The sequence below is a fragment of the Nipponia nippon genome, unplaced genomic scaffold, assembly GCF_047370975.1.
Source record: "Nipponia nippon isolate SJK-2023a ecotype South Korea unplaced genomic scaffold, ASM4737097v1 scaffold_1, whole genome shotgun sequence".
NCBI classification, from domain to species: Eukaryota; Metazoa; Chordata; class Aves; order Pelecaniformes; family Threskiornithidae; genus Nipponia; species Nipponia nippon.
Window position 1 is genome coordinate 148515895 of NW_028262290.1, and position 16090 is coordinate 148531984.

Sequence of the window (16090 nt, forward strand, 5' to 3'; positions counted from 1 at the left end):
AACATTGGCTATACTAATTACGGTATGCATTTATCTAGAGGTGTGGGCATTTGCAGATTTGGGACGGCTGTAGAGAATTTTTTTCCTATCTCCTTGTTTTGTGGTAAAAAGGACTTAGGAAGGACAGCATGCAGGGGTGAATGAATATGGCAGCAAGAATCTAGGCAGGCATTTAGATTTGAGGGATGATGTCTGCTTTAGCATGTGATATCCATGTCTTACATCTTAATTATGGCTGCTTGCAATGCTTATAGGTACAAAAATAAGTGTACAAACTCAGAAGGCAAGCTTTGAATGCCTGTTTAGCTGAGCTGTGATGACCTCTGTGCCAAAAAGCTTCTGAAGATCTAGAGGACAAAGATATTGTTTATCACCATTTAAATGTTGGCAGGCTATTATTCTGTGCAGCTCTAGCTTAAGCTGTCTGGGAGAAAGAGAACATGCTCCTGCTTTTTTTATGAAGTAACAGTACAGGCAAAAAAATTCTTCTGTAGATATAGGTTTTACAACACGTTGTTACAATGAAATATTATAACTACTGAAACTATCAAGATAGCTAGTAGGTTGGGAAAATAAGCTTAAATCAATTTCTGGCACAGATTTCAAGGCAAACAGCATGCCAACAAACAGTGGTACTGGAAATTAAGACAGACATGAAAGCCTCTTAAATCAAACCTCTGGCCTGACAGAAAATCCTTGATGACATCATTGTTCAGTGATTATCTATTATGTACAATTCAACTAATTCTTTCTTATCTACATGTTAAACATAAATGTGTCCATTGCGGTTTAACCTGTCAGGCAGCTAAGCACCACGCAGCCGCTCGCTCACTCCCCCCACAATGGGATGGGGAAGAGAATCGGAAGGGTAAAAGTGAGAAAACTCGTGGGATGAGATAAAGACAGTTTAATAGGTAAAACAAAAGCTGCGCATGCAAGCAAAGCAAGGAATTCATTCACTACTTCCCATCGGCAGGCAGGTGCTTAGCCATCTCTAGGAAAGCAGGGCTCCATCATGTATAATGGTTACTTGGGAAGACAAACACCATAACTCCAAATGTCCGTCTGTGTCCTGTCCCCCCACCCCCCTTCCTTCTTCCCCCAGCTTTATATGCTGAGCATGATCGCCATATGGTACGGAATATCCCTTTGGTCAGTTGGGGTCAGTTGTCCCAAATGTGTCCCCTCCTAACTTCGTGTGCACCCCCAGCCTATTCGCTGGTGGGGTGGTGCGAGAAGCAGAAAAGGCCTTGACTCTGTGCAAGCACTGCTCAGCAATAACTAAAACATCCCTGTGTTATCAACACTGTTTCCAGCACAAATCCAAAACCTAGCCCCATACTGGCTACTATGTGGAAAATTAACTCTATCCCAGCCAAAACCAGCACAAATCCTTAAGTATCTTTTTTTGTGTAAGGACTGTAAAATTGTGGCAGAAAACAAATATTTATTGTTATAAGGAGATTAACAAAATATACTTAATTGCCAGATGGTCCACAATTACTAGTAATATTGTTATTAACTTATCACTGTGGCTTGGGTTCAGCCAGGCAGCGTTGTCATATGGATGAATGTGTTATGCTGACAAGCTGAGTCTACTCTTACACAGTTGGTATTTGTCTTGATCACTTCTATCAAGATAGCAGAGCTGCAATTATTCCCAGTTAGTTCAATAAATATAACACAGGTAGTTGGTCTGTATACCTTCTAGGAGGATGTGTTCTTCCATATGTTCCATTTTCTGAATGCTGAATCAAAAATAACTGAAAATGTGGGTGGCGAACCAGGCTGTGCCAGCTACTGTATTAATCACAGATGAATTTCAGAAATATATCATGTATACTTTGGTGTACTTTATGTGTAATAATGGTGGGGTGCATGTCTGAGATGGTGTTTTAAAATGGCAAAGCATCCCAAATGAATGCAGTAAAAGTCTTGTACAATCATGATGCTTTCTGTAAATGCCACATAGAATCATAGAATGGTTTGGGTTGGAAGGCACCTGAAAGATCACTTAGTTCCAACCCCCCCTGCCATGGGTAGTGACACCTTCCACTAGACCAGGTTGCTCAAAGCCCCATCCAACCTGGCCTTGAACACTTCCAGGGAGGGGGCATCCACAGCTTCTTTGGGCAACCTGTTCCAGTGCCTCACCTCCCTCATAGTGAAGAATTTCTTCCTTATATCTAATCTAAATCTACCCTCTTTCCATTTGAAGCCACTACCCCTTGTCCCATGACTATGTGCCCTTGTGGAAAGTCCCTCTCCAGCTTTCTTGTAGGCCCCCTTCAGGTACTGGAAGCCTGCGAGAAGGTCTCCCTGGAGCCTTCTCTTCTCCAGACTGAACAACTGCAACTCTCTCAGCCTGTCTTTGTAGGAGAGGTGTTCCAGCCCTCCATTCATCTTTGTGGTCCTCCTCTGGACTCGCTCCAACATGTATGCTTAAAGAAATTTTTCTTTTGAAAGCATTATATCCTCAAGTAGTTGCAGACTCTGTTACTACCTCAGCAGAACTGTGATGTTACCATGAAGCATGAGCATACATTGCAGAGGTCTAGTGAAAAAAGAATAATATGTACCATGGGGGGAAAAAAAATGGAAAGCCTATGGTAGATTGTAACTGCCAGGAGAGATTGTTTTCATATGCCGGCTTCTGGACTGTACTCTTTTTCCTTACTGTAGATTTTCACCCCAGAAATTCATAAAGCTCTGAGAAAAAGCAGAACAACTTAATCATATCAGAAGTTCAGGCTGTGCTACAGAAGAGCTGCAGACAGAAGAGTGTAGGTAGAAATGTTTGGATTGAGTTCATGAAGACTGGGTTTTGTGAAAGGCAAATGTTCTTGTAAGAAAAGTTTTAACACAAGACAAGCAAGAGGAAAATGCATTCAGTTTCAAATTGAAGAATTTTGTAGTGTTTCTGGAAAAAGTATTATGAAAATATTTTTAAATGAGGTAATTTTCAGGCCTGCATGGCTTAATAGGGAGCTCCTGACAAAACTCAAGCATAGAATGAAAGTGCACAAGAGGTGGAAGCAGGATCAATTAACCTGGGAGGAATATGGAGATACAGTCTGAGCATTCATGGGAGGAGTTAGGGAAACCAAAGCCCATGTGGGGCTCAGTCTGTTGAGGGACATGAAGGGCAACAAGAAGTAAGTACACTGACAAGAAAATTGGGACAAGGGAGAATGTGGGCCTGTTGCTGAATGGGGCAGTGGACTTTGTGACAGAGGACATGGAAAAGGCCAAGGTACTGGATGTCTTCCAAGAACTACAGGCTGGGCAGCCTCACATCAATTCCTGGGAAGGTGATGGAGCAAATCTTCCTGAAAACCACTTCCAAAACACATGAAGGAGAAGAATGTGATGGGGAGTAGTCACCATGGATTTATGAAGGGGAAATAGTGTTTAACCAACCGAATAGCCTTCTGCATATAGATGACTCTGTGTCCACATCTGGGCTCCTCAGCACAAGAGATGTGGCTGTGCTGGAGTGAGCTTATTGAAGGGCCACAAAGATGATTCTGGAGCTTCTGACAGACAAGAAGGGCTGAGCGAGCTGGGACTGTTCAGCCTGGATAAGAAAAGGCTCCAGGGGGATCTTACATAGGCATGTAAGTGCCTGATGGAAAAGTGTAAAGGAGACAGAGGGGTAGGGGTACTATTCTCAGGGGTAGCCAGTGAAAGGACAGAAAGTACAAGAGACACAAATTGAAGTACAAGAAATTCCATTTCAACATCAGAAGACTATTTTTTTGGCACTGTGAGGGTGGTCAGACACTAGATCAAGTTTCCCAGAGCTGGTGAAGTCTCCATTATTGGAGGTATTAAAAAACCCAACTGAAGTGAGCCTGCTTTGAGCAGGTGGTTGGACTGGATGATCAGAAGAGGTTCCTTCCAATGACAGCTGCTGTATGAATCTATGATTTTCACATCTGTTTTGAACAAAATAATTGTATCAAAGAGTTTTCAAAGGATACAAGTTATTTAATCAATTCTGATGTGAAAAATCCAGAAGTACATTTCCTTTCTTTCCAGTACGTGGCTCTGAGCGGTAGGATGCTGTCCTGCCTCTTGGCCCACTAGAACATGCCACTAATTCTTGAAATTGCAGCATGTCTGATACAAGCCTGTACTCAAATGCTTGCTCAGTGCGCTTACTGTCCCTAATTCCTCTGGCTTGGGTGTGTTGTCTTTCTCACAAGTAACCTCTAGGTAAGGTTTGGTTTTGTTTTGTTTTGTTTTAAATGTTTATAGCCCTTTGTACCGACTGTGCTTCTACAGGGCCTGCTCATGATACCACACAGCAAACTCTTAAAGTGTTTCTCCTCTCCTAGCAGTAATTAGTTTACCCTTAATTTTCAATCTGTACCTCTCTCTTCACAGAAGTGTTTGTAGAGGTAAAGTGGAGTTTCCTCTCCTATCAGTTAAAAACGAAATGTGCATGAGGGAAAAGCTTTCCATGCAAAGGAAATAAAGACCTGCCTCCCTAAGGTGCTTAGAGAGTCTCCCAGGTGAATCTGATGCAGTCCGAATAAGGATGAATCATTACTGGTTTTCCTACTGTATAAACTGATTTCTTTAGAGTAGTCAGAATGATGCTAATGCTTGAGAGACCTTTGCCAAAGTGTCTGGTATATAACATGAACTAGGAGAGCAAGGAGTAGCGTTGGTCCTGGTCCTGCTGCCTGCTTCATGCCTGTATGCAGCCACAGTGCACTCTATGAGCAATGGAGACAGATACCTTGTTATCAGGTTAAGATAAGCTTGTAATCCACTGACATCAACATCTTATAAAGAGTTAGTCTGTACAGTACAGCAGTTTTTCCCTTAAGATTATTGGTCACCTGCAACATGGAAATAACAGTTCATTGGAGCAGAAGTGTAGTTTTAGCAGTCCCTGAAGAAGCTTTTGTCCAAAACAAGAGTGGAAAGGCATAAAGCTGTAAATTAAAAATATTTCTGAATATTCTAGAAGCGTGGTGTGTGCTATTTCAAGTTGAGCTTGCTAGAGCCAGCACTTAAACATTTCAGGTCATTTCTAAGTGTGCCTAGTGTCAGGTATTTAGGTTCTAGGCAGGAGACGGAGGGGGATGAAGCGATCAGATCATTTAAATGACATGCTTGTGTTTCTCTGATGACTATAAAGCATGTCTGAAGATAAATGTCCAAATATAGCTGTTGTGGACACTTTGCACTTGGTTGTACTGGGACCGGGTATGAGGGAGCAGTATTGTCCTGGTTTTGATCAAGCTCATTTCTTAGACCTGTTCTGACTTTGTTCATAAGCGGCCTCCCAGATGCATGGCTCTGTAGCTCTGTTATTAGTAGAGTTCTTACTTATGTATACTGAGCTTTAACTAAGAGAGTCAATATGCTTTGAGGTGAGTGAGGTATTCTTGACATAAAGGTTGGGTCGTGCCCTTGGTAGTCTACAGCCTGAAAGGGTGATGGTGTTTGTAGTCATGGAAATCAAAACTTTTGTCTAAAGTGGCTGAAACAGTTGACTTAAAATAAGTGGTACTCTAGATTTAAGAAATCAGTACAAAGCACTCATCAGTTATGAGTGAGTCCGTGTAATGATCTAACTACCAGAAGTTGCATACTGACATTTTTGCTAAGTCCGGACAGCAGTGAAGCAGCCACAGATACGTGCTCTCATGAGGTGATGCTATAAATGTTCTATGTCCAAAGCCATTCTGGACATTATTTTAGAGAGAATAAGGAAATTTTTAAAGGCTTTTTTTTTAAGATAAGCAACTACAATCTTATAGCTTTTCTTTTTCTGGTGATTTCCAAGTTGTTTATAAAATGGAGCGTTGGCTTTCAAATGGGGTTGTTAGCTTTTCATTCAAAAAAATTTCTGAGGGAAGCAGTTGATGACGAAAACTTGAGTGTTCTTGGCATGGGACTACTACAGTTCAGACAGTCCTTGAAGACCTGTTTGTGTAGGGAACATTTGTTTTAGTTTCACAGACATCAGTGGCCTACTCCTGGCTCACGCTGCCCTTCTGATGTTGTATCAAGTATTATACCAGCACCGGCTGGCAGAGATGGGGAGAGAGGGGTTTGGACCACCCTGCCTGCTGGAGGAGGTGCTGAGCCACGGAGGAGAGGCCTGAAGTCACTGGAGGCTGGGGTGTCTCTGGGGAGAGTATGGAAAAAGACTTTTCCCGGTTGTTTTGGCAAATTGCGTTCCCTGGAACAAAGGGAAGGATGTTGTCGTCACTGGGCATGGGGGTGAGGTGTGGCACCTGGTGCTGTACTCAGGGTCAGCCGGGGAGGTTGCTGGCCTCGGGAAAAGTAGTGCAGGTCATTCATTGTATTTATTTTAGTTCTTTGCTGCATTGTAAAATGTGAAGGGCATTAAATTGTTTGAGTATATAACTTATTTTTACCTGCCGCCTTACACTTAGTGCATTAGATTTACCGAGCCCTTGTTGTAATACATCTCAGTAAGGTCTAACATAAAAATGTGTCTCTGCAGTCATGGCTTCGGGAACACAAAAATTCTCTGTTTTCAGACATTTAATCAAATGCCGTATTTAGAAGAAAGATGTAGTTCCTCTTTGCAGGCTACAGCATCATAAAGAAGTTTAACCTATTTCTGTAGTCACTGTATTCAAGGCTGTTTTTCTCTTATTTTCAGAGGTGTTGTCAAAGTCGACATCAATCTGCAGAAGGTGGACATTGACCAGTGTTCGAGTGAGGGGTGGTTCTCGGGCACGCACAGATGTCATCTCAACAATTCCGAGGTACGTCTGTCCCTAAGGGACCGAGCTACACTTCAATAGCAAGTCTTTCCACCATGAGTAATTTTCCGTAGTATAAATGCTATCTATTTTATAGACTTTAAATGTGGTTTGTAGGCTGAAAAAATCTTTCCGTGCAAAGCGTTACGGTATGCATGAGTTTCAGGAGTGACTGCATTTCAGGAATATTGGCCTTAAATAAAACAGAAGCTAAGTTATTGTGCAGAAATAACAGCTATATGGAAGAAGAATATTACCAGATTTATGAAGTTCTGCTTGCAAGTCAAACAATTATTTTACACTCAAAATCAAAATAGGCTTTTAATGTCAGTGTGAATTTTGACTGGACAGCCTTGCAAAATAGAGTAAAAGTAGCTCAAATGCTAATAATAATTATTCAGAAAAACATGGGCTTTTGGTGGAATGATGCAGAATAACAGGCAGAATTGGATACTGTAATTCTTTCTTAATAGCAGTGCCAACATTTTGACAGAGCTGACTAAATGTTTCTGTTCAGCTCCTTCCTGCTTCCCCTTTCTTTTGAAGGTCTGTGTCTGGCTCTGTCTGTCAGTATATCATAGATCGTTCAGCCTGGCCAGTCATATGTGTTCAATGAAACTTTAAACCAAAATACATTCAATGATTTTTCTTTTTATTATGGCATACTACGTTGTTTTCAAAGGCACCCATTTGTTTTCTGTGAGAGTAGGCACCTCATGCACTTCTGTGCTTTCAGAAAGGACAATTAAAATGTAGGGAAAGTTGACGGTTGTCTGCCAGAAGTCAGGAGATGTTTGCCTAATTTGTTAAAAAAACGCCAATTTCTCAAAGCCAAATCTAAATTTAGGAAAAGAGTTGGTTTTGATGAATTCATTTACTAACATTTTTGAGCAAGAAAAAACTCAGGATTTTGTAAACATCCTTTTTGGTATTTTTCACTTGAATTTTTTTTTCTTAAAATAAACTTGAAATGAGAAATCAAGTAGTCTTTGATAAAGACTAATTTTAAATGAAAAATTTCTGCAAATGGAAAAAAAAAAGATTTTTTTTTTTTTTTTTCCTTTGTCAAGTACTCTTTGACTTCTGAATTCAAGGGAACACTTTTTCAATATCTGATGTTTCTTCCTAGAAGAAAATATTGTTTGCCATGAGGTCTGGTAAACCTTGTTTTTTAATATATGCTAATTATCCTGAATGTGATTATATATTTTGTCAAGTGCTCCTCCTTTTCCTAATATCTTATGACCAAAATTGTCAGCAGAGGGATGGGATTGTAAGTTGCATCTCTTTGTGCAACCAAGAAGAAAAGTGGAAGCAAAAAACCCCTATAAGATGACTAAGAAAAACGAAGGCAAAAATGGAATGTAGAAAACGAAGAAAGGTCAATGGTGGGCTTTAACACACATCTGGTCTGGTTCAAAACCCATTGCTCACTGTAATGGGCTCTGCATCATGCTCTGTATTCTTAATATATAGGAAAACAGAATCTGAGTCAAACCAAACTGGATATAATTCTACAATTACACTTCCCTTCTAAATCTAGGTCCTTCAGAGTATGTCCTGGAGAGCACAATGCAAAAAGCTACTCTCTCTGGAAGAATTTGTTGGAGAAGGGGTGGAAATAAAAGGATTTTTTTAACTTTTCACAAGTCATTTTCATGGGAGTAAAAAGTAGGTTTTATTTTTCTGTAGAACTCACTTTGATTATGAAAAGGGGTTTTCTTCATGAATATGACATTCAGTAAAATCTACCTTCCATTTTATTATCGCACATGAGGCAAGCGTAGCATCATTTAGGAAACTGAGTGCAGAAAGAAATTCTGCATGAAAGACAACCTTGAGGGTTACAGAAAGTTTTCTATGACTTGCAAAAAACATTTTAATTCCACAGTCTTTAGTGTCTCAGTGGGCAAGCTGGAAAATCTCACCGCTATGATTTCATCTCTTACTGTGCATGAGAAACCAAGGTGGCTGTCATGGACCACTGATGCAGAGAAGGTGTCTCCACCAGCTTTGAGCCAGGACTGGGTTCTTGGCATTCTGGGCTTCATTCTCCTGCTGAGAGGGTGGTGGCCGTTTCCTATCTGCTGAAGGAGGGAATAACATTTCTTTCACTTAAAAAGTACGTTACAGATCAGTTCTTCATGTTGGGATTCTGGGGTGTGTTGTTGTAAAGCTGGCTGTGGTCAAGTAAGTTTCTTTGCAGAGCTTTTATTTACCAGACTCACTCCCACTGTTGTTTTTACTTCCTTTTTTCCTGTCCCTGTTTATTCTGCATAGTGTTTTCCTTGTTCTTTAGAGCTAACAAAGACTGCTGTACATAGTTTACTGTAATCTCTTTTTATACAGCACTTCTGCTACTGTTGAGTCCAACCTGATGTATCAGTGTAATACCAGAGCTGCTTTGTGCTGTTTTGACAATAGGAAGCACTACGTTTGCTGATGTTACAAAGGATGTTTTATTTTTCGTACTGGATAGTTGCATGTTTTTGTATAGTTGCATGTTTTCATACTGGATAGTTGCATGTTTTTTTTAGTAAGCCTGCTGCAATGCTGTAGTTCATAAGTGAGTTCCTGTGATGCAAAAAGACATTAAAATATACATTCTAGGGCAGAAGTTCTTTAATGAGTGTTGCTGTATCTGTGAGAGTGGCTCATGTTCACACCTTAAGTTGTTAATAACACGGGTAAGGAGATGAATGTCACTTCATGAATGGCTTTTCAACTTGTATATAGAGCAAAAACCTCCCAGCTGTTCTTCCTTCTCCATGGCTCTTATTAGAGTGTTAAATCAACGAGGCTCTCATGGCTAAGAGAAGGATATATAGGTAATACGAACTTCCCCCGAAATGAAACTTGGAAGCAGGGAGTGCCTTTCCTTATTGCGCCTGAAGAGGATGAGACTCCTTGCTTAATAACAGTGACCCTGGGGATGGGGAGTTGCTGGGAACAATCTATAGAGAAGATTTCTCTCCTTTTGCTCTATGGTCACCACTTCAGGAGAGTTCAGTCTGATGGGGACTTCTTTCTTTATAAGCAGGCCCCATATGCTGCTTTTCACACTTTGTTTAATTGGAATCTACCCCGTGGAATAAGGGTAAACTACATAGATGTGCAACAATGCTTTCTGCACAGTTTGCCTTATAAATGCTAATGAAATGATATTCCCCATCCTCACTTTTCACTTCTTAGAGGCAGATACAGAAATACCTGCTGACGCTGGAATGCTCTGCCCCAGATTACAAAGTCTGTCTCCAGCAGAGTAAGGAAGAGAACGGAGATCTCTGGGTTTCCAGTTCTGCTTAAGTTAGACCCTCCTTCCTCTTGTCAGCTTTGTTAGGTGACTTGCATATTTAGTGCAGCATAGCCTTTCCGCAGACCGTTTGGTAAGGCTTTGCCATAGTGAATTTCTGATTTGGCTCTGAAAGTCTGTTTACTGCATAGCCCATACTACGTGGCTGGGCTACCAGTGCCATTAAATCTAAGGCATAAAGCTCAGTATTTCAGAGATACAACTTTCCTCTTCCCTAACACTATGAAAATATAGCAAGTGACGGAGAAGGGGAAGGGAGTGACTTAGGGAATGGACAAGAGGAGGAAAAAAAGAACGTACAGGTTACTAAAATGCTTCTTTACTTTGTCTTATGTTTCAGTTAATTTTATAGTGGCTAAAATCTGCTAGACACATTGCAGACAAATTTTCCTACTTTCTGTGCTGTCCTGAAGTGTTCATGTTCTAAATAAAAATCACTTGAAAGGAGGGAGATGGAGGTGCACTACAGTGAATGTAAACATACGGTAAACCAGTGGTCTGTATGTGCTAGACAGAAAAAAGGAAGGAATGGATGGCACCCAACTTCTACCAGAAAATAAAGATATTGTCGTTGAAAGTACTGTGTTGCCTTCACGTGCTCTGGCACAGAATCACTAGGAGATGATGCTAACTGACATTGGGATTTGGCTTTGGAAGGTCATCAAGAGTAACCTGATTATGTGATGGAATAGTTGTAGTGCTAGTCCTTGCTTGAAAGAAAAATAGTGTGTGGTTGGGGAATTAAAGAATATTACAACTTAAATACACAAAATGCTTAGACTTAGACATACTATTCCTCCTTTAACTGCCATCTGTCCTTAGATTTAGGTGTTCCGCAGGAGGTGGATTGGTGACTCTTAAATATCTTGCTTTATGTATGGTGCTCTCAAATTGAATACAAAATGAAAGCAAGCACTGTGAACTTTAGATTCCCCATTTTTAAACTGACTGCCTAAATTCCTAATATATAGTCATATTTTTCCCTGATTTGTTCTCTTTTGTGCACAGGACCCATATATCCCTGATTTCATAGCAGCCTTGATGAACTGGGAGAACAAGAGTGCCCTCCTTCAACCTCAGGATGACTGGAAACTGCCCAGTCTAATTAGGCAGGAAGTTAGGTGAGACTTTACACAGGAAAGCCAAACGGCAGCAGTGGCTAAAGTCTATTTCATTTGTGATCCCCCCCTGCCCCCCCCCCCCCTTTTTTTTTAATTGTATTGGCCAAAAAGAGGCTGATGACCAGGTGTTCTTTTCTTGACCTGGAGGAAGAAGAAGGGACAACTCATGGTAAAGCAGAGGGTGCTACATTCTCTTTCCTGCCCTCTACCCTGACACCCAAATAGGCAACCGTTTCCTTGAAAAAATACATGGACATGAGATTTGGATTCTGTGGGGCTGCGACAGACGAGGCAGGTAGTATCTGCAGGGTTCGAAATAATTAAAATTAATTGGGTAGAGAACAAAGTGATGCAGATAATTCTGAAATTAACGAATGTACAAAAAATATTGTTACCTAATAACAAATCCAAAGTAATTTCATTGTACAGGCAAGGCTGGTTATGGGGGTAAGAAAACATGCCTTTTACCCTGTTTGAAACCTTTGAAGATTTTTCTTTTAATATATTAGATTCTTTCCCCATACATGCTGTCAGCAGCTGCTGGCACTTCTAGTAACAACTCTAGAGTCCTTGTTGAGACACCAACAATAAAATCAAGGCTGAGGAGCGTCTGAAGAAATCAGCTGGCATAGCCCGTTGAGCTCGGCCAAACGCTTCCAACCAGCAGCATCAGTCTGTGAAAAATGGCAGTGGACTCCACGCTGTTCCCCCATCTTTAATGAGACTGCCAACAGCTTGCAATACGAGGCAGGCTCAGCTGACATCCCTTTGGGTTTCAACAGTATTCCACAAATGACAGCGTGCAAAAATATCTAGAGGGAATGAGAGAGGCAGAGTAAACAAAAAAGCTGCATTGCTGTCTGTATACAGTGTGTGTATTTCTGTGTTTGTAGAAAGATGCATAGGCCTACTGTGTGTGTATTTACTCTGCACAAACACAAAACCAACTGAGAAAGGAAAACAAATGAGCAGTACAGCCAAAATCTTTTTTCTATTGTTTAGCAAAGCGTTTGGGACCATCATACTTATTATACTGTATGTAGTGTTACAGACAACTAGCTGAAAAAGGGGGAGGCAGGGGCTGATTAAAAATAAAATTGTAATGTGGACTGAGTTGAGAGAGAGGAAAAAACCCAGTGCTTTCCAGGTTTCTCAAACATGCTTTCCAGTGCCCTTGTCAAACTGGGAAAAGGCTATTAACGCACATACTCTCTGGGAGGGGAAGCATGACAAGAGATTAGTATCCAAAGTCATAATGCAGTGGGTCATATCCAGTATCATCAATTTTATTTATTATTTGCATGTATTTTCTGTCCCATCCATTAGGAAAAATGCAGTCAGAATGAGAAAGATTTGAAAAGAAAGCTGTTTTTTGGTGATTCAATCTGAGTGAACAGGGTTTACAGAACATAGTTAACTTCTAATTTGGAAATAATCATCATCCTTGGAGCTACAGATTGCATCCAAGATAGGGCAAGAGAAGCGTAGAGAGCATATGTCAGGATATATTTCCTCTTAGAAGAAAACAAGATCTTTAGTGGTAGAATACAAATACCAAATGCTGTTATCAAATCCTGGGCTAAAAGGGCAATCTAAGACAGAAAGGGGAGCGGCTCGGTTCAGTACACAGATAAAGAAAACATAGCCAGCACTTATTGGATCCAAAAGCAGAAAGGCATATCTGTTCTCTCAGGCTGATGGCTGCTCACACAGCTCAGTGTATTTGAAGAGCATGCAGTAGACACAAAGAACATTTTGGATGCTATTTTAAAAATAACTTTGCATCATCTGCATTCATGGGAAAAGTCCCTTTATGACAGTGTACCAGATCTAATCTGGCACTCCCCCAGACATGATTACATAAAATAAGGTGGAAGTTTGTCAGAGCTTTTGGTGATAAACAAGGTGCTATGAAAACCAACTTTCAGTTTAAGGAAGAGCCAGGTTGCTTAGCTACAGCATCTTTGCCTTTTTAGAAAAAATTTTACATGACTCTGTGTTTTGCAGGAGCTAATCTTGGTTAGCAATGCTTTCTTCAAAAGAAGAAAACCTTTGCAACAATTCCTTTCATCCTAGTTAGCAGTGTTTACTTCAGCATTTAAATTCATCTGAGTCAGTTCTATTTGCTGCTGTTTTCCTTCCCTCCAAGTTAAAAAGTGAAAAGCAGTAGATGACTGCTTGAATGATGCTCTCTGACAAAAATGAAAGTAGCAGGGAGGTATTTGGTTTCTCTTGCAGTTGAGAGGCAATGATAGCATTGCATCAATTACCAGTTCTTTCAGACCTATTGCTACAGCTTTCAGGTCTTTCTCTGCTGGACAGAGCATCCTATTAGGCAACGCCAGTTATCTGAACTGGTGGTTCTCCCCATTGTGTTCGGGAAGGAAAGAGGTGAGGCCCAGAAGTTTAGGTAGCTGGGGGGACATGGACAAAATATACCTGGTGGGAGCAAAGGGGAAGTTGGAAAGAGGGGGACGGGTGCAGGGAAGAGCTGTTCCCTGGAAAGAGACTGAGAAACTGACTGTGTGGCTGAGGCAAGAGATGAAAGATCAGGGTTTATTGGGAGCCACAGAAAACCTTGCAGCAAGGAGCCTGGGGATTGTAGCCAGGCTGGACCCTTCTCCTTTGGCAGGCTGGCTGTGAGTTACCTTTCACAGATGTGAAGTGGCAGTAGGTGTATCAGATCTAGGTATAAACAGAGCACAGCTTCATTCAGGGCTCTCATTTGTTATCACTACATTCAGAGGACTGTACAATAACTGAAAAATGTCTCTAGTAGCATTAACCACAATTAGATATATGAAATTAGATAAATATACAGCATTTTGGTATCAAAGCATCTGCTCCATCCTTTGTGAGATTTGATATGCTTATCTTGGAAGATACACAAGTACTCCCATATCATGTGAGATAATATAAAGACTGTTACCCCCATCTTACAGCTGGGACGCAGAGGCAAAATGATTATCTCTAACCTGATAGACACCCTCACTCAAATTGAGGTGTGATCTCCAGGTGTGCGAATTACCCTTTCCACAGTTAGGTTTCTGCAGAAAGGTATGCTGAGCACATGAGCATAAAGGGAGTCCTGATGTGCTTCAGCCAGGGACCAGGCTGGATCATCCTGAGAGTGGGATTTTGGGGTGCGTTACAGCATGCATCCACCCCACACTTCAGATACTTCCAGGAAGAGTTAAGCATCCTGATATATTTTTGAAACCTGTGTCTGACCAGCTTTGTAGTTTTCTTAGTAATCTTGATTTGTGATAGCATTCTGATCAAAAATGAAGCCACCCAACCTCCTCTTAGCTAAACACACTGTTGCTACACTTGCTGTCATTGCAAAGGACGCCAGCTTCCTATGAACTGTGCAGACTCTGTTCCTGACTTGCATACTTAGCTATTGGCTTACTCAGGCAATATACTGCAGAGGGTTTTTTGGTTGTTAAAATACAAAAATATTATGCTCATGCACATATTCTACAGTTAATTATTTTTGTTGAAAAAACGTGGACTTGTGAAACAGTAAACTAACGGAAAAAACTTGTCTGCCTTTTTTTTAAAAAGCTTTTATTAAATGTAGCAACTGTTTCTCCTTTTTTATACTTTGTGATACTGCACAAGAGACAAGTTTAATTTAGCCTTGAGAAGAAAGTTCATTTCTCTTTTTCTACAACAAATTAAAATTAGATTGAAAACATATTAAAGATCCCAGGATGAAAAACTAGAGAGAATAGCTGCTGAATCTTCATATTCAAAGCAATGTACTGAGCCATAGTAATAGCCTTAATGGAAACAAACTCATTTAGTTTTATTTTTGGAGCACAATTTTATAGCACTAGACATTTAAATACCATCATTTTTGTTGGTGACTTCTGTTAGGAGGTGAATGTTTTTTTTGCAAATGAAAGAGCTGCTTTTGGTTTGCTTATGCTTTTGTTTAGATCTCAGTAATTCATATGATTTGTTCTTCTAGTTTGTATTTGACAGTACTGTAAACTGATGGCTATCAGGTCATCCATTCACTGAGCAGGGGCCGGTCTCCCTAGAAATTTCTCAGTCTTTACTAACTTGCTTAATATCATAGAATCATAGAATGGTGTGTGTTGGAAGGCACCTGAAAGATCACTTAGTTCCAACCCCCCCTGCCATGGGTAGCGACACCTTCCACTAGACCAGGTTGCTCAAAGCCCCATCCAACCTGGCCTTGAACACTTCCAGGGAGGGGGCATCCACAGCTTCTCTGGGCAACCTGTTCCAGTGCCTCACCTCCCTCATAGTGAAGAATTTCTTTCTTATATCTAATCTAAATCTACCCTCTTTCCATTTGAAGCCACTACCCCTTGTCCCATGACTATGTGCCATTGTGGAAAGTCCCTCTCCAGCTTTCTTGTAGGCCCCCTTCAGGTACTGGAAGCCTGCGAGAAGGTCTCCCTGGAGCCTTCTCTTCTCCAGACTGAACAACTGCAACTCTCTCAGCCTGTCTTTGTAGGAGAGGTGTTCAGCCCTCCATTCGTCTTTGTGGTCCTCCCCTGGACTCGCTCCAACAGATCCATGTCTGTCTTATGTTGGCGGCCCCAGAGCTGAACTCTGTACTGCAGATGGGGTCTCATGAGAGCGGAGTAGAGGGAGAGAATCGCCTCCCTTGACCTGCTGGTCATGCTTCTTTTGATGCAGCTGAGGATACCGTTGGCTTTCTGTGCTGCAAGCACACGTTGCCCAGGTCATGTTGAGTTTCTCATCAATGAACACCTCTGAGTCCTTCTCCTCAGGGCTGCTCTCAATCCATTCTCTGCCCAGCCTGTATTTGTGCTTGGGATTGCCCTGACCCATGTGCAGGACCTTGCACTTGGCCTTGTTGAATTTCATGAGGTTCACACGGGTCCACCTCTCCAGCCTGT

General features: G+C 41.2%; 1 protein-coding gene across 2 annotated transcripts in view; it reads left to right on the top strand.

The window, feature by feature from the left end:
* The window catches only part of GPR158 (G protein-coupled receptor 158), a 209280-nt gene that overhangs the window by 9135 nt on the left and 184055 nt on the right, over window positions 1–16090 (top strand). For both annotated transcript variants that reach the window (XM_009469065.2, XM_087777028.1), the window contains exon 2: window positions 6653–6758. In XM_009469065.2, coding sequence (XP_009467340.2) covers window positions 6653–6758 — 106 coding nt within the window. The remainder of the gene's footprint in view (window positions 1–6652; window positions 6759–16090) is intronic.